Source organism: Cherax quadricarinatus, chromosome 89, assembly GCF_038502225.1.
Source record: "Cherax quadricarinatus isolate ZL_2023a chromosome 89, ASM3850222v1, whole genome shotgun sequence".
NCBI classification, from domain to species: Eukaryota; Metazoa; Arthropoda; class Malacostraca; order Decapoda; family Parastacidae; genus Cherax; species Cherax quadricarinatus.
Window position 1 is genome coordinate 757598 of NC_091380.1, and position 22462 is coordinate 780059.

General features: G+C 40.2%; 1 protein-coding gene across 1 annotated transcript in view; it reads right to left on the reverse strand.

The window, feature by feature from the left end:
• Positions 1-4546: 4546 nt before the first annotated feature.
• The window catches only part of LOC128705891 (aromatic-L-amino-acid decarboxylase-like), a 62717-nt gene continuing 44801 nt past the window's right edge, over positions 4547-22462 (reverse strand). Inside the window, exons 5-14 of the mRNA XM_070104044.1 lie at positions 21205-21324; positions 20754-20880; positions 12541-12689; positions 10512-10623; positions 10133-10250; positions 8875-8965; positions 8678-8779; positions 8278-8379; positions 7507-7604; positions 4547-6749 (exon numbers count right to left, since the gene is read on the reverse strand). Coding sequence (XP_069960145.1) covers positions 6653-6749; positions 7507-7604; positions 8278-8379; positions 8678-8779; positions 8875-8965; positions 10133-10250; positions 10512-10623; positions 12541-12689; positions 20754-20880; positions 21205-21324 — 1116 coding nt within the window. The 3' untranslated portion in view covers positions 4547-6652. The remainder of the gene's footprint in view (positions 6750-7506; positions 7605-8277; positions 8380-8677; positions 8780-8874; positions 8966-10132; positions 10251-10511; positions 10624-12540; positions 12690-20753; positions 20881-21204; positions 21325-22462) is intronic.

The window sequence follows — 22462 nt, forward strand, 5'->3', positions numbered from 1 at the left end:
GACTGGTGTGGGTCACATCCTGGGTATTAGTGGACTGGTGTGGGTCACATCCTGGGTGTTAGTGGACTGGTGTGGGTCACATCCTGGGTGTTAGTGGACTGGTGTGGGTCACATCCTGGGTGTTAGTGGACTGGTGTGGGTCACATCCTGGGTGTTAGTGGACTGGTGTGGGTCAGATCCTGGGTGTTAGTGGACTGGTGTGGGTCACATCCTGGGTGTTAGTGGACTGGTGTGGGTCACATCCTGGGTGTTAGTGGACTGGTGTGGGTCACATCCTGGGTGTTAGTGGACTGGTGTGGGTCACATCCTGGGTGTTAGTGGACTGGTGTGGGTCACATCCTGGGTGTTAGTGGACTGGTGTGGGTCACATCCTGGGTGTTAGTGGACTGGTGTGGGTCACATCCTGGGTGTTAGTGGACTGGTGTGGGTCACATCCTGGGTGTTAGTGGACTGGTGTGGGTCACATCCTGGGTGTTAGTGGACTGGTGTGGGTCGCATCCTGGAGTGTTAGTGGACTGGTGTGGGTCACATCCTGGGTGTTAGTGGACTGGTGTGGGTCACATCCTGGGTGTTAGTGTACTGGTGTGGGTCACATCATGGGTGTTAGTGGACTGGTGTGGGTCACATCCTGGGTGTTAGTGGACTGGTGTGGGTCACATCCTGGGTGTTAGTGGACTGGTGTGGGTCACATCCTGGGTGTTAGTGGACTGGTGTGGGTCACATCCTGGGTGTTAGTGGACTGGTGTGGGTCACATCCTGGGACAAAACTGACCTAATTTACGGGAAATACTCAACATAACAAGGTACTTTCTATATAGTAATATGTCACTGATGTCAGCTATGGTCTGTATACCTTGTACATGTACTAAATGAAGATATTATATTATTATCATATATTATATATACAGCTAAATCTAGCGGCAACACCGCTGAACTGGCAACACTGTCACTCGTGCTTCTCAAAATAAACTAATGAATTATGTAAATAAAATTATCGTACTTGAAGCTTCAATATTGTTGTACTTCTTGTGAGTAATCGTACCAGTGTCCTCTATATCATTTATAATGGGATTAATGCAAGATTTTCTTCGGATTTTTAACCCCGGAGGGTTAGCCACCCAGGATAACCCAAGAAAGTCAGTCATCGAGGACTGTCTGTCTTATTTCCATTGTTGTCCTTCAATCTTGTCCCCCAGGATGCCACCCACACCAGTCTACTAACACCCAGGTACCTACTTGCTGCTAGGTGAACAGGACAACAGGTGTAAAGAAACGTGTCGAAATGTTTCCACCCGCCGGGAATCGAACCCGGGCCCTCCGAGTGTGAAGCGAGAACTTTGCCAGCCAGGACTCCACAATACATTGTTAGTACTCCACAATACATTGTTAGTACTCCGCAATACATTGTTAGTACTCCACAATATGTTAGTACTCCACAATATGTTAGTACTCCACAATATGTTAGTACTCCGCAATACATTGTTAGTACTCCACAATATGTTAGTACTCCACAATATGTTAGTACTCCACAATATGCTAGTACTCCACAATACATTGTTAGTACTCCACAATACATTGTTAGTACTCCACAATATGTTAGTACTCCACAATACATTGTTAGTACTCCACAACACATTGTTAGTACTCCACAATATGTTAGTACTCCACAATACATTGTTAGTACTCCACAATACATTGTTAGTACTCCACAATATGTTAGTACTCCACAATACATTGTTAGTACTCCACAATACATTGTTAGTACTCCACAATATGTTAGTACTCCACAATACATTGTTAGTACTCCACAATACATTGTTAGTACTCCACAATATGTTAGTACTCCACAATACATTGTTAGTACTCCACAATACATTGTTAGTACTCCACAATACATTGTTAGTACTCCACAATACATTGTTAGTACTCCACAATATGTTAGTACTCCACAATACATTGTTAGTACTCCACAATACATTGTTAGTACTCCACAATACATTGTTAGTACTCCACAATACATTGTTAGTACTCCACAATACATTGTTAGTACTCCACAATACATTGTTAGTACTCCACAATACATTGTTAGTACTCCACAATACATTGTTAGTACTCCACAATACATTGTTAGTACTCCACAATACATTGTTAGTACTCCACAATACATTGTTAGTACTCCACAATACATTGTTAGTACTCCACAATATGTTAGTACTCCACAATACATTGTTAGTACTCCACAATACATTGTTAGTACTCCACAATACAATGTTAGTACTCCCAATATGTTAGGACTCCACAATACATTGTTAGTACTCCACAATACATTGTTAGGACTCCACAAAACATTGTTAGTACTCCACAATATGTTAGTACTCCACAATATATTGTTAGTACTCCACAATACATTGTTAGTACTCCACAATACATTGTTAGTACTCCACAATACATTGTTAGTACTCCCAATGTGTTAGTACTCCACAATACATTGTTAGTACTCCCAATATGTTAGTACTCCACAATACATTGTTAGTACTCCCAATATGTTAGGACTCCACAATACATTGTTAGTACTCCACAATATGTTAGGACTCCACAATACATTATTAGTACTCCACAATGTTAGTACTCCACAATACATTATTAGTACTCCACAATGTTAGTACTCCACAATATGTTAGGACTCCACAATACATTGTTAGTACTCCACAATATGTTAGGACTTCACAATACATTATTAGTACTCCACAATGTTAGTACTCCACAATGTTAGTACTCCACAATGTTAGTACTCCACAATGTTAGTACTCCACAATATGTTAGGACTCCACAACACATTGTTAGTACTCCCCAATATGTTAGGACTCCACAATATGCTAGTACTCCACAATATAATAATAATAATCTTTATTTACTACAAGTACATGTACAAGGTATACAGTCCTAGCTGACATCAATAACATACTACTACATAGAAAGCCACTTGTTATGCTGAGCATCTCGGGCAAATTAGGTCAGTGTCCCAGGATGCGACCCACACCAGTCCACTAACACCCAGGTACCCATTTTACTGATGGGGAACATAGACAACAGGTGGAAAGAAACACGCCCAATGTTTCTACTCTGGCTGGGAATCGAACCCAGGCCCTCACCGTGTGAAGCGAGAGCGTTAACCACCAGGCCACCAGTATGATCCGAGGAACAAGTCGCTCGTGTGCAATAACAAATGAACCCATTATAGTACACGTACAGTACCTGGTTATAGACCGGGCCAGGGGGGCGCTGACCCCTGAAACATCCTCCAGGTATACCTTATATCTCACTGCAGTGACATTGATTTGTGTAATTAATGGTGCCATTTTTAATTTATTATTGATAATTTTTTTTATTTATACTTTGTTACCTGGAGGGTGTTTCGGGGGTCAGCGCCCCCGCTGCCCGGTCCATGACCAGGCCTGGTGGTGGATCAGGACCTGATCGACCAGGCTGTTACTGCTGGCCACAGACACCAACGTTGGAACCACATTATTATAATCATGGGAGAGCGATAAACCCGTAGGATTATACAGCGCATGTGGGGAGATGGAGGGTATTCAGGCTCAATTCAGGGTACCCGAGCACAGATCCAATTCCCTAGACCAAGAGCCTCTCAATAGCATCAAGGAACCTCTCTTGAGGGGCGTAGGAACTACAGCCTGGCTGGTCAGGTACCTAGAGTTTACCTAGAGATAAGGACCTGCCTCGCATGAGCCAGTAGGCCTTCTACAGTGTTCCTCCATTCTTATGTTCTTATGACATTCCTCAGGTCACGTGCGTCACATCTCACTCTCCGCCTATATATATATAATGTCTTTTTACCTCTGTGTGTTAGAAGTGATCAAGGTCCCAGGACCGAAACGTTTTCTAATAAATATGTTATAGTGTTTGCTTACGTGTCTTTCTAAACCACCTAGAGAGAGTTCCGGGGGTGAACGCCCCCGCGGCCCGGTCTGTGACCAGGCCTCCTGGTGGATGAGACCCTGATCTACCAGGATGTTACTGCTGGCTGCACGCAAACCAACGTACGAGCCACAGCCCGGCTGGTCAGGAACCGACATTAGGTGCTTGTCCAGTGCCAGCTTGAAGACTGCCAGGGGTCTGTTGGTAATCCCCCTTATGTATGCTGGGAGGCAGTTGAACCGACTTAGGTGTCTGTCCAGGTCGCTCTTAAAGACAGCCAGGAGTTTATTAGTAACCCCTCATGTATATGCTGGGAGGCAGTTGAACAGTCCTGGGCCCCTGACAATTACTGCACTCATGGGGCCCTACTTTTCACTGGGAGATGTTGCATCACCTGCCCAGTCTTTTACTTTCATAAAGATTATTATTATTATTATAATCAAGGGGGAAGCGCTAAACCCGGAGGATTATACAGCGCCTGGGGGGGGGATGTGGAAGGCATTCAGGCTTAATTCGGGGAACTGGAGCACAGATCCAATTCCCTAAATCAAGAGCCCCTCACCAACATCAAGGAACCTTCCTTAAGGGGACTTTCATAAAGAACGTATAAAAGTGTTTCTGTCAATTTAATTCCACTTCTATATAATATATCTGCATATAAGACATCAATATAACTCAAGAGATAATAGAAAGTACTATTAATCACCTCATCTTTATAATTATAAGAGCACTGTTTAAGTAAATGTGTTTAGGGAAGCTTTAAACACACTTACTGAGCACTTAAAGGCACTTAACATAGTGTTATGTGTAAACATTACACTTGGAAGCATCTTAACACCATCTTACAAAAAATATTTCACAAACCTTTGTATGAAGCAATGTTTTAGTTAAAAATAAATGGCACATTTTGTATTTGTGGTAATATATATTCTTCAGTGGAAGCCAAAATTATTTAATTATATGGGAGGGACTGTCAGTGGAATGAGAATATTTAGTCAATGGTATGAATCATGTCAGTGGGATGGGAGGGATCTCCAGTCAGTGGAATTAGAGAAATCTCCAGTCAGTGGAATGATATTTAGTCAATGGTATGAATCTTGTCAGTGGGATAGGAGGGATCTCCAGTCAGTAACAAGTCTCCAGTCAGTGAACTGAGAGAAATATGTCAGTGGAATGAGAAAAATCTCCAATCAGTGGGATGAGAGACATTTCCAGTCAGTGGAATGAGAGAAATCTCCAGTCAGTGGAATGAGAATATTTAGTCAATGGTATGAATCATGTCAGTGGGATAGGAGGGATCTCCAGTCAGTAACAAGTCTCCAGTCAGTGAACTGAGAGAAATATGTCAGTGGAATGAGTAAAATTCCCAGTCAGTGGGATGAAAGAAATTTCCAGTCAGTGGAATGAGAGAAATCTCCAGTCAGTGGAATGAGAGAAATCTCCAGTCAGTAGAATAAGAAATTGCCTATCTCCATACACTGGAATATGAGACAGTTTATCTTAAAAGCAAAAGAGGGTAAATTTCTACATTATCAAATGACCTGGTGCCATAAGTAGCATATCAGTGACACTGGAACCATTGCCAGCATCACCAACGAGCAATGGTACCATTGTCACAGTACCAGTAACAACAGTACCATTGACAATAGTAATAACAGCAATGGTTCCACTACCAGTATGGTAATGGAATCACTAGCTCTTACACCAATAATTAATGTGGTAATACATCAATATACTAATATCAAGAATACTTTAGTCCCTAATGCAGAAATTAAAGTCAACTTTCAATGTATATATATACACAGACATGCATCTCTCGGAGTATATATCCTGTGTTGATCACATAATTATCAACTCAATATAGGCCATGTGTATGAAAACTTTGTATACAATCATAAACATGGTCATACACACCAATTTAGTGTATAATAAATTCTTACATAAAGTCATACACCGGCCTATTAAGTTTTACTCTTCAAAACTAAAAATAAGAAATTTTCTGGGGAAACTCGACTAAATTGTAACTATAAAAAATGGGAGGGGAAACTATCACATTTATTAGATCAAGACTTACACACACGAGTTAAAGGAATATATGAGGATAATACCAATTGTTTCAGAGTTACTTAACTGCCTTACTAGGATTTAGAAGGCTAAATCCTGTTAGACTGAAGCACCCAGAAAGTCTGGACAGTTGAAGAACACTGGAACAACTGGGATAATACACGAGAGAGAGAGAGAGAGAGAGAGAGAGAGAGAGAGAGAGAGAGAGAGAGAGAGAGAGAGAGAGAGAGAGAGAGAGAGAGAGAGAGAGAGAGAGAGAGAGAGAGAGAGAGAGAGAGAGAGAGAGATAGAGAGACAGAGACAGAGACAGAGAGACAGAGACAGAGAGACAGAGAGAGAGACAGAGGAGGGGGACAGAGAGAGACAGAGAGAGACAGAGACAGAGACAGAGAGAGAGAGACAGAGAGAGACAGAGAGAGAGAGAGACAGAGAGAGAGACAGAGGAGGGGGACAGAGAGAGACTCACAAAACATTTTTTTTCTTAGAATTGTACTGCAAATCTACATAAAAAATAAAGAATTGATTCAGCCTTGTTTTCTTCTCCTGATGACGGTGATCAACTTCTCCAGCAGAAGACAACTTCCATTTCCTGTAGAAGGTGATCTATTTCTCCTGCAGAAGACAATCTATTTTCCTTGCAAAAGGTGATCTATATCTCCTGCAGGAGAAGGTCTGTCTGTTTCAATACTTCCTGCCAAGCCTCGTCCACATCTTGTGGTTCTGTCAGTCGGGAACACACACAAAACCTGCCAAGGTGGAAACATGTTAACTAAATTTATACTTTTATATATTTATATACCTGATACTTTACACATGTTGAAACTTTAAATATTATTAGTAGCAGAATTACATTCACAGGAAAACACCAAACCTATACGTGCTAATTAGATTTGATCCGAGGAAGGGGAGGTAGGTCGAATCCCATCATCAGTTTTAAGTATAATTTTTCCATATTAAAACTATCATAAAAACTTGGCCTCAACATCATCATTGAAAAATATTTATCTAATTACATAAATAAAATGTCTGATTTTGCATAATATTTTGACAGGAGTCCTTACCCTTTGTTTGGCCAGTATCGAAATTTACAAATTTACGAGATACAGAAAATTTGGTTGGTAATACAGCCAATTCTAAGGTATATTTATTCTTGTGAATTTTTTAAATTTTATTGTTGGGGAGCCATAGAATCCAAAAAAAATAAAGTCCTCAAATAGGAGGACCCGCCCAACAATGGTAACAACACTGAAAATATAAATCAATGTATGTGAGGTTAACTGAAGTGACCTGACCTGATATAATGTCCTGACATCATTATTATTGCTGTTATTACTATTATTATTATGGAGAAGTTTTAAATTTGTTGGGGTCATACAAAACCTGGGAAATGGGAGATAATCAGATTTGATCCAAGGAAGGGAAGGGTAGCTCTAATTTCTTAGATCAAACACCCTTCACCATCACTCTTGAGGAGTGACCTGGCAGAATCTGACCTGAACTGACCTGAGGAAATAGGTGTCCTTGATCTTGGCTGGCACTAGGTAGATGACCCCTCCAGCATTCAAATTCTTGAGTAATGTCTCATTAACCTCATTACTCCTCTGCAAAGGTCAGAATTTATTAGTTGAACATACACATGGTTGAGAGAAATAAATGAATCAGGCTTAATAAAAAAAACAGTTTAAATTTTAATATATTGGTTTAGGATTATATAAATTAGATTAATTTATAATTAAATTTTGGAAGAATTTAATCTACGTTTTATAAATTAGAATCACAAAATTTGGGCTATGTTTGACCAGTCCTTGACAATCCCACCCACATCATGACTGGTGTAATGTCAGACGTGACAGTGAGGTGATATCCCAACCTTATATAGAATTCTACTGTTCTATTATTATTACAGGTCCTTGATAATGTGAGAAATGGCGAAAGTGCCTGGAATATCACTTTTTTCACAGTGGTTGTTTTGCATATTGGTATCACCTATTTACTCTGAACTTATTGCAACAAAAAGTCTGTATATACATCTCGTTTATACAGACAGACACTTCTGTGTATATATATACTCACACACTTGTCTTGGCATATCTGTTTATATATGCCAAGGGGTGTATATATATGCCAAGAGATGTATATATTTGTCGAGATATATACACACCTCTTGGCAAATATACACATCTTTTGTCGTATACACAGATACAACCTTCTTGTTATACACAGATATATATACCTCTCATTATATTTACCTTCAGTAGAAACAAATCTCCTCACCTTCTTAAGTCGGAAGCAGACTAAGCCAAGTGTAACAGGGGCAATGATTTCAAAACGGGGATCCTTCTTGACGCGAGTCTCGAACTGGTGGGCCAAATCCACCTGCGAACTCACAAGTGGAAAAGCTTGAGAAAAATATCTTTACTCTCGACTATTTTTGTTATTACTATGAGACATATTAATAAGAACTGTGATTGTTAACACTGGTATTATTACTGCTGGTGACAATAATGTCATTATTATTAATTCCATAAGAAGTTACACTTAATTTTGGCACACTATTATCATAATTAATACGACTATCATCACTGCAGTCACCACCACCACTATCACAACGATCATCACAAGTCACTACCTCACCATTCACCACTACATTCACAACAATTACCACCACAATCACCTGCTTCCTGATGTGGGCTTGTAATCCATGCTTGCCATAAAGTCTCATCACAAACCACAGCTTCAAGGACCTGAACCGTCGACTCAGAGGAATCTGCCAGTGCTGTCAACCAGAGGTTTGTGTTATACATAGATGTCGATGCCATTATATCTTTGAAGAGCTTATAATTTGATGGAGAGAGAGTGAGAGATACCTACCCTATAGTCAGGTACTTGTCCCTGTTGCTCGTGTTTGAGGTAGAGAGGGTCAACATTGAAAGCCCCTACCACATCACTGGCATCCTTTATCCTGTGGGAATAATAATACATAATTCATGGTAGGCGCTAAAACCATGTGGGTCATTCAGTGCAAGACGTGATGGAGGCTTGGTCCTCCGTCTGCTGAGCATGTGGCAGACACTATATATAGAAAAGTGCCATAATAATGGTTATTTTATTATTATTATTGCTTAAGCCTCTGATCCGGAAGGGTCATACATCACTGGGTAATGGAAGGTAATCTGGTTTGATACAAGGAGAGAGGAAAGGTTACTTTAATTCCTGAAATCAAGAGCTCTTAAGCAACATAAAGGCATCATGCCTTCAAGAGTTTCAACACCTAAAACTCTTTGCTATGCAACACCTGGATATCTTGATTTGAGAGATGACTTAAGAAATCGTAATGACACGATTGCAAATAAACCATACCCCCGGCCGGGATTGAACCCGCGGTCATAGAGTCTCAAAACTCCAGCCCGTCGCGCTAGCCACTAGACCAGCTAGCCACAATAAGATTCATCCAACTAGGTATATTTCTACACCATAGGAAAGTTAGCACAGGCACCTCTGTGACCACAAATGCAAGTTTTTACAGACGAATCTCCAGCTAGCGTGGCCGTGACGAACTCTAGCTCAAGTCCCTTCACTGCCGTCAACATGACTTAAGAAATCGTAATGACACGATTGCAAATAAACCATACCCCCGGCCGGGATTGAACCCGTGGTGTAGAAATATACCTAGTTGGATGAATCTTATTGTGGCTAGCTGGTCTAGTGGCTAGCGCGACGGGCTGGAGTTTTGAGACTCTATGACCGCGGGTTCAATCCCGGCCGGGGGTATGGTTTATTTGCAATCGTGTCATTACGATTTCTTAAGTCATGTTGACGGCAGTGAAGGGACTTGAGCTAGAGTTCGTCACGGCCACGCTAGCTGGAGATTCGTCTGTAAAAACTTGCATTTGTGGTCACAGAAGTGCCTGTGCTAACTTTCCTATGGTGTAGAAATATACCTAGTTGGATGAATCTTATTGTGGCTAGCTGGTCTAGTGGCTAGCGCGACGGGCTGGAGTTTTGAGACTCTATGACCGCGGGTTCAATCCCGGCCGGGGGTATGGTTGATTTGAGAGATGTTTGGCACACCAGCAGCTTATCAATACCCAGGTGCTGCACTTTACATATTATCCATTGATCTACTCACCACATGGCCGAACAGTCAAAGTTGACCAGCAGCCACTTGTGGGGGTTGAAATTGAAGCTGTCAGCTAACTCCACCCCGTCCATCAGATAGCGGAACTCCTCACACACCATAGCGGACCCTGGTACATGCAAATTAACCGTGGACACTAGTGCAAAGTATAATGCTCTGAATAACTGTAAGTTGTCAACATGCACTCAAGCGTAACTCACTTTTGAATTAACAATATAACATGTTGAAATAAACTAGTACATGTATATGTATTAAAACTACGAGACATTTGTATTACGTGACTCTTAGTCTGTTTACAAGTCACACTAGGCCTCATTAAAGTGCGTCGACATTGCTGGACACTCTTAGGTCTAAATTTTGCTGTATTTACCGGCATAGGCAGCGTCGACATGGCACCACAGACCAAATTCTTGCGCGACTTCCCCGATCTCGCGAAGGTTATCGAAGGAGCAGGCTGCAGTAGCTCCCATTGTTCCCACTACCTGAGTTAGAGAAACACAAGTGTCATGATGGTGTGTAGCGGGTCATAGTAGTACATTATTATTATAATCAAAAAGAAGGGTCATAGTAGTGATGTAGTAGGCATACTGAAAATACAACAGTCAACAGGCATAGGGTCGTGCAAATTACCCTCCACATATACCCTTCTCAGTCGCTGGCTCTGTAAGTTTATTAAAGCACCGGTACATATAAATACATGTCTAGGATAAAGATGGTAACTGCCAAGTAATAGTAATTCCTGATCTCTTCACATTAAACCTTCGAAGCTGGTGTAGGTACGGAACCCATAGTGGAAAGCTTGAGGATATCCTGGTCATCCTACTGACGCTTCTCAACTCAGGCTCACACAGTTCTTCACTTGCTGTACAAAACTCGTCCTCTTGTTATGGAATATGACTGGGAAACGTAATTTAAGTGTTTAGTTTAATCATTTTATTACGCCCACCAAACCCATCGTGTGGGTTAGTTTAATATCTTGATTATGCATCCCCATATCCATGGTGTGGAGGGTTGTCAAAAGATTACAGATATATATAATGAGTCCACGGACTGGGCCCCAAAGTTTTGAGAGCTAAACAAGTACAGTGGTAATGAACTATTTATATGTTTATATCTGGTTACAAATGTAACGATTTATTGATAAAGACATGACTGAATTCACACACACACACACACACAAGTTCAAGTGGTAATGCATTATTTACAGTGGGTAAAGTCTGGGTATATTTCCAGATGGTTAGTAATATACCACTGTGGATGAAATACGTGTGGGCGGCAGCTAGATCAGTCACGTAATGTGCCCAGAGACTAGACCCCAAGAAAGAAAACCAGCTTGTATTTACACAATGTAACCATCATGCAGAGTACATATTAACAGCGCATATATTATTTAATGTCTTCTCCAATAAGTACATCCTATCACTGTTGATAATGTAACACTCACCTCTTTCTTCCTTAATCCAAAACATTATTAATCTTAGAGTCATATTTATGCCAACTTTTTCATTATTCAATTTTGCCTACTTTAATGTAAGTGTCGATGAATAATGTATGTTTTTAAATTTCATCTTAGATGGTTATTAGAGAAATTGAAAACTACAGACATGGGTGACCAGATCAATACATCACTGGTGGGCATCTGGCAACACTGTGCTGGGGGATGCTGGGAGAGATTGATCTGCATCACTCAATATACCAGAAAATCGCCAGTAAAACTTCCAGAAAGACAGATATAAGAAACATGAAAAAAAGGGTATACAGACAGGCTGGAGAACAGATATACACTTTATATAGAGTATGGAAAAGAACCACAGTGAAAATTGTGCAATTTCACTATTTTTCTGTTAATTTTGCATATTCTGATAACACCTGTTTACTGTGATCTTACTGCATATAGAGAATATGCATTTAGATAATTGACAGGTATTATACACACACACACACACACACACACACACACACACACACACACACACACACACACACTCAGGAAGTATACCATCACACACAGCTAAACAGATGCTTGGAACTGGACTCATGCAACAATGAGTACACAAAGGGACTGGCAGGACAGACCAGGACAATAAAGGTAGCAGTACGTGGGTATACTGAAACACCTGGACAATAAAGGTTAATAAGCTCAAAGAATAACTTGCAATAACAAGGTTGGAACAATTCACAATTAATCTAGAAACTGGAAATAAAAACTGAACGTTTCAGTTGGTCATGGACCACTGTTAGGTTACTCAGTACATTACAATGATGGACCAAGCCCAACATCCGCCATTTGTGTTGTACAATTGTCAGTTTGTCAGGTCGAAGAGCATATATCATTTTCAAGAATGCTGGGATGAGCCTCCCCCCCTCACTCAAATCCCCAAAATAAAATAAGCACTCACAAAAAACGGAATAAGACCCAGCGCCTTATCCTTGAGTATGGCTTCACGTAGTTGAGGGCCACGCATGGCAAAGTTGTCATCAGAAGCCACCTGGCGCATCTTCACTCCTGCCATCATTCCTGCTCTCTCCACGGACGAGTGTGCCTGGTCTGTAGGACAAAGCAGAAGGATGAGAGGCTTGCGGAGGAAGAGACAGAGATGTTAAGAGTAATGTAGATAAAGTGTCACAAAAGATGGAACGATACAGAGGGAAAGCAAATATTAATTAAACAGAGACATTATCCTGATTTGTTACCAATATAGTATAAGAAAAGTACCAATATTAGAAAAGTACAGTGTCTGCACTCTGAAGGAGGGATGGGAATATTGCAGTGTGGAGGGTCATCTGGGCAGTAATGTCGGCACGTCTCTGGCAAGACATTGATAGAGTGATGGTGTAAGACATTCTTCTCTTTTTATCCAAACTACCTGGGTGGGAAACAGCCGGTGTTAAAAAAATAGAAAACAGATCTTTTGCAATATGACCTGTTATGTTACACAGTGACTTCATGAAGTTTAAATTTCCCATGAAACAAAATAAAAATATTGTGCATAATATGGACTTTTCTAAGGTAATACGTGTTTATATTATGAAAATAAAAATTTTAATTTTGAATTTAAGATGATTAACGAGGGCATTTCATCCATTATATTTTGCTGCTGGCATACCAGTGTTTCCTGTAGTGGCTTGAGAACAATTTGACGAGCATTGCAGTGCTGACATTTTGAGTGGGACATGCCAGAGGTTCACTTATAAACATAGTAAGCTTCTGGTGATTGGCTTGTACACAGTGAACATTCATCTGTCATACGTGTGCTAGAAGTGTTAAGTGCTGCTTTCCCCAACAGTTAATTGTCATTTGTGAGCCTGTATTAAGACTTTAAAAGGCTCAGAGTGTACTTCAGTGTAGTGACTCCTTGCATTTGATAAATCAGTGTAATACATGCTCTGCTCAGTGTAACTGAACTATTAAATACGGTTACATAGTTAAGTTGCTTGTCCTAGTGTCATTGTTGTGTTTTCTAATACATTTTCTCGTTCAGACTGAAACTTTACTGCTAGGTTCCCAGTAATATTTCAAATTGCAGTGTTGATCTGTGGTGTGAGAGTAACTTGTGCTTTGTATTTTTGCTGTGAACAAGCTTACTGCTGCATAATGTTCAGTTTCATGAATACTTTCTCTCTTGTGTAATTCGGTTACCTTTCAACTGTGTTAAGCAAGAGTCAGCCTGTTAACATCTATGTTCCTTGCCATCTCATCTAGTGGGTCTGGCGCCTAGTTGAAATTGTAATAGTAACAATCTGCAATCATTATACTTCTAGTTATACATTGTGTAAATTGTTTTAGACTGTTTGATCAACTGGATTGTAGTGTTTAACTTCTGATACACCAATTTAATGACTGCAGACACGCACTGACACATAATAAACACATTAAAACGCTGGTAACTCCAGAAGCTGGGCCTAGTGTGTGACCTTGAGAAGTTCAGTGTGTTTATTACGACCAGCGGTGTACCACTCTCACCTATATTTACATCAACACAAGTGTATTCTAAGTGATAAAGTGTATACTTGGTGTACTTGGTAACACTTGTCATACATAGTAACGCGTGTGTAAGTGAGATTGTTTAGGTACTGGTTCATCTATCTACAGCTGCACACTTATGCTTGCATACATGTATAACATAGTAACGTGTGAGTTACCCAGGATGGATCAAGAAAGTCAACCAGAGTGATTTATCTCATTGTCATTGTAACATTACCTAGGTTTTTTTTTTTAAATAATACTGTTTACAATCTATGGTTGGGGTAAGAGGTTGTCTTCAGCATTCATTGTGATGTCTGCTATATTATTATTTCAGTGAGGTACATTAGGTGGCAGTAGCCTGAACTAACTCAAGTGGAAGTTATCATTGAATTTGAACCTCATGTTTAATGTGATGTATGTCAGAATTCTAATTTTATGCTCAATATTACCTACTTTGTCTCTCTCTCTCTCTCTCTCTCTCTCTCTCTCTCTCTCTCTCTTTTCATCTTTGTAATTTGTGATAAGGTGTAAGACCTCGCCTGTACCATCCATTATATCATTATATGTACCATATTATTAACACACATACAAGAGGTCTCTGAGTGTGTTTTTGGTGGGGTGTGTGTCGTATTGAGTGGTGGTGGTCTGGGTTGAGTATGGTTGGAGGTGTTCATTGAACTTGAGCACTTGTGTCTTGTGATCTATTTTGGACTTCTGACTTTGTAGTGAATATTTGCTCTTGCATAAGCTATAAGGGAAAGATAAGCGAGGAATTCTTGTGTTGTGAGTCTTACACCAGATATCATCACTGGCAAACATGGCAACTGTCATAGAGGAACCTATTTCTGCAGGTGATGGAAATGAAGATAGCTTCCAGACCTTTAAAAGTAAACAAAAGAGAAAAAGTGAGAAAGGGCTAGAGCGTCGACGTAGTCAGACTCACTTGACTCGTACACAATGTGACACTAAACGTCCTTGGTGCACAGAGGCTGCAAGAAGTCTTTCTTCAAAGGAAGAATGTGTTAAGCTGAACTTCCCTGACAACACCCCGCTGCCTGCTAAGTGTGCATGGCTAATGGAAGCTGTAAACAAGCATCCTAACTCAAGGATCCAATTTAGGAAAAACACACACAACTTTGTGTTTGTGGAACAGAATAAAGAGCTGATTAATGATCTACTTAGTACACCTTATGGGGATATTAAGCTGCTCCGACCTCCATCAGACACTCACCACTTTAAAAAATGGGTCAGTATCATAATCTTTGGATACCCTCTCTGCATGGACCCATCCCATTTGACTCTAAGTGAGCATATCATCAAGCCTAAAAGACTTAAAGGAAAATCCCAAATTATTGCCAGTTGGGTAGGTCCTGTGCCCCTCCCCCAGAATATCTGGGTGCATGGTTTACGTTTCCTAAACATCGAAGTGTACCTACCCCCTAAACGTAGGTGTTACAAATGCCAGCACTATGGCCATGTTGCAGTAGACTGTGGAATACTACATTCTTGGTGTGGTAAGTGTGCTGGGAAACATTCCACTAGAGAATGCACAGTAGGCCCTGACAGCCGAAAATTTAAGTGTATTAACTGTAAAGAAGTTGGGGTTACAGTCTCCCACAAGGACTGCAGTCAGAACCCAAACAACCTTCGATGTAAACCTGATAACAGTCCTTTAATGGTAACTGAGAATGGGGCCATCCAGTCTACCACAGCCAGATCTGAGACTGAACCTCTGCAAAGTGTGCAAGAACCCCACCTCACTGCAAAGGATTCTGGTGATACCAGAATGCCATCACACACACCAGCTGTGGAGGAGCTAGCCATCCCTGCTAGCACATATGGAACTACTGGTCTGACACTACAGATACCTATGACTACACCTGAATATGGGGATGAGTTTGTCATTTCTCCCAATACACACAACTACAACAGTCAGACGGACACCACACGGGTAACCTCCCTGGAAATTGGAGATGAGTCAGATGCACAGGACCTACCTGCAATGAATGATGAAACAGAGAACACTAATGTAACCATGGTACCTGTTAAGGTGATAGGTGTTAAAGAAAGCACTAACCCAGAAGTGCCATCCTCCGGAGAGGCATTGGATTCGTTAGACCTTCCTCATATTATAACAACTTTCCAGAAAAAAATTGAGCATCTTGAACAGATCCTGACAAGTTTAATAAATATATGTAATCAGGATGATGCTCTTGAGCATGGTGATGATGTCCAAAGTGCAGCAATCTCCGTTCAGCTTCCAGCAATTTGTGAGAAAGAAGCCCATAACTCTTGTCTTCAAGACTTGCCTTATCACTGGCTGCCAAAATGCCGAAAAATGCTTAAAAATAAAGGTCCTGAAGATAAAGACGTACAAACTATGCTATTTGCTCTTAAGTATCTGCACACTGTAGTCAAAGCATAATAGTTTTACCATCTTATGAGCAAGAGATTGTAATAACTCACTACAATGGATACATTACAAATCTTTTCATGGAACATTGCTTCCATCAGGAAGCGGTTGCCTGACTTACATCATATTAGTGCAACCAAGAATATTGATGTCATCTGTTTGCAGGAATGTAGATTGAAAGATGGAGCACCTCCACCAAACTTGCCTGGATATGCAGCGTATAACCTAAGGTCAACCAACTGTTGTGTGATGTATGTCAGAAAGAGCTTGCCACATTCACTCCTTTCTTTGCAGAGTCGAGTTAACATGCAGTATCATGGTGTCAAAGTATATGCAGGCGATTTTTCCATAAACATTTTTAATCTCTATGCCCCAGCAAACCAGCTTCGACCTGATGCTTTACCAGATCGCATCAATAGTGAACCTACCATCATTCTTGGAGATTTTAATGCCAGACATAAGAATATTGGTGGGTCTATAACAAACACCAATGGAACTAAACTAGTGAGATTGCTAAATGAGCATGATAATGTTCGAATTGTGGGCACTACTGAGCCTACTCACATATATGGTGGCATACTAGATCTGTGTCTTGGATTTAATACATCATATACGATGCATGACTCTGTCATAGTTGATGATCTTCTATCTGATCACTTCCCAAGACTAACAACTGTCAATCTTGATCACATCTCCAGCAATCAAGGAGCTAAATACAGAAGGAGGAAACTTATTCTCAAACCAGAACACAGAGACAGCTTTATTAACCACTTGGATCAATGGTATAAGAACTACGAGCCCATTGGCACACAAAAATTTAATGATGATTTAATTACCACTATTGAGAGTGTTCTCACAGATCAAGTGGGCAGGAATAGGAAACAAAAACCCTCCACTATAAATAACAATAAAAACCAATGTAAATACTATAATGATCCACAGCTGCGCAATCTAACACATGCAGCTAGGAGGATTGGTAAAGCATACCGTGAATGTAGAACCCCAGACCTGCTCAGAATGTTCCAAGCTGCACTAACAAATGCAAGGAATAGAAAGGAAGAACTTAGGCAACAGGAATGGGAACAGTTTGTTAGTGGATTAAATAGGTCCACCCCTTTGAGTTTGGCTTGGAAAGGTATAAATAAAATAACCAGGAAAAAGACTGGCAATGTTGCTCATCCCTTTCCTCTTGAAAAAGCAAATGACCTCATAAATGACTGGTCCAAAACATCCAGGCATGAAAGCCTTCCATCTCATATTAGAAAATATTTAGAGAGTACTTCTGAAGAAATGTTGAAACTGATTAATTTTATGAGCCAAAATATTGATGAGAGTGATTGCCTCTTTACCGAGTATGAATTAGATAATGCATTAACCAAAGGTCGATCAACTGCTCCTGGAGAGGATGGTATAACCTATGATATTCTCAGAACTCTAAGGCACGTGCCTGATAACCCTTTGTTGGCACTGTATAATCTCAGTTACATTGAGGGCGTTCTTCCTACTTCCTGGACCAATAGTCTCATTGTGCCTATCCCTAAGCCCCAACAGCCTGATACATTTAGGCCGATCTCCTTAACTAGTTGTCTTTGTAAAACTTTTGAAAGAATGATGCTTAACAGACTGTACTACAGAATCAGACATCAACTTTCCCCCTACCTCTATGGGTTCATGAAAGGTAAAAGTGTGCAGAACTGTATTTCCACCTTTCTCACTGCACACACCTCTACTAGTTTTACCACTTTTCTTGATCTAAAATCTGCATTTGATATTGCGAACAGAACCGTTATACTACATGAACTAGCCAAAATGAATATTGGTGGTAGCTTACTCTGCTGGATAATAGGATACCTGTCAAATAGAGTATCCTCTGTCCTTTACCAAGGCTTCAGAAGTGATTCTAAAGAAATGTCTTTAGGTACACCGCAGGGAGGAGTTCTTAGTCCCATGCTATTTAATATTCTGATTAATGCTCTCCTAAATGCTCTACCTGCCTCACCTAAACATATAGCTATAAGCTATGCTGATGATATCATGATCCATACAACAGGGCATAAGAAGATGAATACCATTCTTAATGAAGTTCAAGCAATTTGTAATCGACTAGGCCTCATAATATCTTCCTCTAAAACTAAGATATTAACAAGCAAACGACATCCCCCACCCATCTATTTGCAGGGTGAAATCATTAGCTACGTTAAAACTTACAGATATCTTGGTGTAGATGTACCCTTTAACAAATCCACTATACCACAACTAAACAAGAAATGTAAAGCTAGGCTAAATGCTCTCAAAGCTGTTGCTGGCTACAATCCCAACTATGGTGCAAATGTGAGAATCGTGAGAATGATGTACATAGCCTATGTTAGGTCCTTAATTGATTATGCTGCTCCCATGTTGATATTAGCTAGAGAAAGTTCTCTCCGACCCTTGGAGTTAATGCAAAATGAAGCTCTCAGGATTATTCTTGGCTGTCCCAGATCTACAAAAGTTCTTAACATGAGGAAGGAGCTTGGTATTTCTAGTATCAGTGATAGGATTGTTGAAATTAACACTGTACTCGGTATTAGAATGTTGAGAAACGAACCAGACACTGTCACAGTGAATCTTACCAAGTGTCTAGAGGTAAATACACACAGATCTAAATGGATTGTGAAAACGTGCAATTGCATTAAGTTTTATAACCTGCATGAACTGTATCACTGTAGGCAACAAGAGCATTTCACCCCTCCATGGAAGATGTGTTCATTTAATATCACATACCTACAAGTTCCTCCCAAGAAGCTCATTGCTAGTAATCCCTTCCTTAAATCTCTTGTTAGAGCAACTGCTCAAGAAGAAATTTCTCACCTAGCTGGTAGTAACAAGTTATCACAAGTTATATACACTGATGGATCTAAACAGGAGTCTTCTGGCAGGGCTGCATCTGCTCTTGTTGCCACCTCCCTAGTTAAGAACGATAATAAATTAGTTGAGTTAGGCATAAGAATTAACAACTGGGCGTCTACACTGCAAACTGAATTGTTTGCAATCCTAATGGCGCTAAAGCTAACCTATGACACTGAGCTTGACTCTATCATCATTACTGATTCTATGTCATCATTGAAGGCTCTTGGCTCATATAATGACTCCAACAACATGCTCATTGGGGAAGCCAGGTATAGATACTCAAAAATTAGGGACAAAGGAATTAATGTACAATTGCTATGGATCCCATCACACATTGGATTACTCCTTCATGATAAAGTTGATATGTTAGCCAAGAAGAGTATCGAGAAGGAGAATGTAGAATATAACTTTGGTATAACTGTGTCTAGCATTAGGAATAATATTAGGAGAGAAGTAAATAATGAAAATGATTGTTATAGGAATGCAGTTAGAAGCCTGAGTAGATCTATAACCCACTATGATAACATGAACGTAGATAAGTATGTTTATGGAGCAACTTGCAATGTGAACAGACTGACTGATGTTGTAGTGGCCAGGCTTAGGCTTGGTTATAAGTACTTCTGGCAGTTTGGGAGACACACAGATGATGATCAAACTAAATGTAAATTATGTGATCAGGCATATGGTCATTCTCTTGAACACTATGTGCTTAATTGTCCACTTATTGAGGAATACAGAGACAGACAGTATAATAACCTATGTGACATGTCAAGATATCTTATAAATGAAAATAAGATACCAGATATACTAAGCAAATTTCCTAAATTTGCTTGTAACAGATAAGTGAACTATAGATATGTAGATATAAATCCATATGTATTCCTGTTAACCCTTTGGGGCCTAGTTCCTAGGCCTTTTGTGTATCCATATGCTCTCGCGCTACCGTCCACAGGATGGATATGGGGTGCACAATAAACTAGCCACTTCGGTGGCAAAATCTAAATCTTTTACCATTTGTCATAGGTGTTTGTGTGTGGGGGGAGCACTGTACTATGTACAAACGTACAATGGCACGTTTTCATTTTCAGTCACGACCTGCCTCCTTCCTCAACACAAACAAGCTACCCACTGGTCCCACCACATCATGGAGGATGACGAGCACGTGTGTGTGTGTGTGTGTGTACTCACCAATATGTGGTTGTAGGGGTCGATTTACAGCTCTTGGCCATGCCTTCGTTAGTCGCTACTAGACCCACTCTTTCCAACCTACAAGAGCCACTGTACCTCTTCTTCAAGCTATGTATGGATCCCTGTGTATATTTGTGGGTGTTCCCCGCACTCACCAGAACCATAGCCAACCAGGGCAGCAGCAGCGTTGTCCGCCATATATGGCTTGTCTTTCTTCACTTGTTTCAGCATCTTGATCTTAGCTGATAACATGGCCACCAATGTCGCTTCACTGGCCGTTCCCTGTATACACAAGAAATAAGTTGTACCACAAATAATAACCTTTATACAGCCTGTATATTGCTAACTAAAAATATATTATTATATTCACGGGGAAGCACTAAATCCTTAGGGGTCATAGAGCGCCTGAAATTTAATGAACAGCGATGAATAATTTGTAGATTTATTTTTCGTTTTCGATTAATGTATTATCTTTAAATCCACTCGTGTGTTGCAACAAAAAATTCTATGAACAATCCTGTCTCAACACACCACTGTGTCACAAAATGTTATTTAGCTGTGAACAGTGTGTTGCCTCAACACAATTTTGTGTGTTGAGGTGCTCACCTGTATCACACCACCACCCTTGCCTCCTGAAGCAGCCAGGAACTGACTAGGAAGGTCAAGCAGCTGTCCCAGCCAGTCCAACATGACTACCTCCAGCTCAGTACATGCCGGCGACGATATCTGCAAGGATAAAACAGGTGAACACCAGAGTTAAACAGGGAAGGAAAACAGATAAATGGGAATAACAGGTGAGACCAGTGAGAGAACAGGAGACAATACCTTGACCACACTTTTTTCTACTCATCCTGACACACACATTCATTTTCATGAATGCACGCTGTATAGCCCTTGTGGCTTAGCGCTTCTTTTTTTGATTATAATAATAATAATAATCATGAATGCAATACTATTATTATATTAAGACATAAACCCGTATGGATTACACAAAACTGTGTAGTAATACTAGTGTTTACTTAATACTAATAGTCACTTAACACTAGCTCACTTAATGTTAATTATAGTTTGTCATCTTACATAATTTTGCTTGTATTAACGGGGAACCACTAAAACTAATTTGTGATAAGGTGTAAGATCTTGTCTGTACCATCCATTTTATGTATCATATTATTAACACCCATACAAGTCTCTGAATGTATTTTTAGTGAGGTGTGTATCGTATTAAGTAGTAGTAACCTGAGTTAAGTATAATTGTAAGTTTACTTGGATGTTAGGTAAGACACATATGCAACAGTTAGGTATCTTTATTTCGAAACGTTTCGCCTACACAGTAGGCTTCTTCAGTCGAGTACAGAAAAGTTGATAGAAGCAGAAGATACTTGAAGACGATGTAATCAGTCCATCACCCTTAAAGTTTCGAAATAAAGATACCTAACTGTTGCATATGTGTCTTACCTAACAACCTGTCGGTATTTTATACCATTTTATTATTCAATCTGTCTGACACTGCAACACAAGGGTATCTTGGTACAGACCTACAATCAACTTCGACAACCTCTACTAGTGAGAACGGCTGGATTTGAGAGGGACCTGTCCTCCCAACATCTGAGTTCTTACCTCTCCTAGTGATCTACGTCTCACCTCCTGGCGCTATAAAAGGCTCCATCCTGTCACTTCATCTCCATATTGTTTCATTCCATGGAACAATGCTCTTCTCCAGACTGAGGGACTGACCACCTCAAAACTTTAAGGGTGATGGACTGATTACATCGTCTTCAAGTATCTTCTGCTTCTATCAACTTTTCTGTACTCGACTGAAGAAGCCTACTGTGTAGGCGAAACGTTTCGAAATAAAGATACC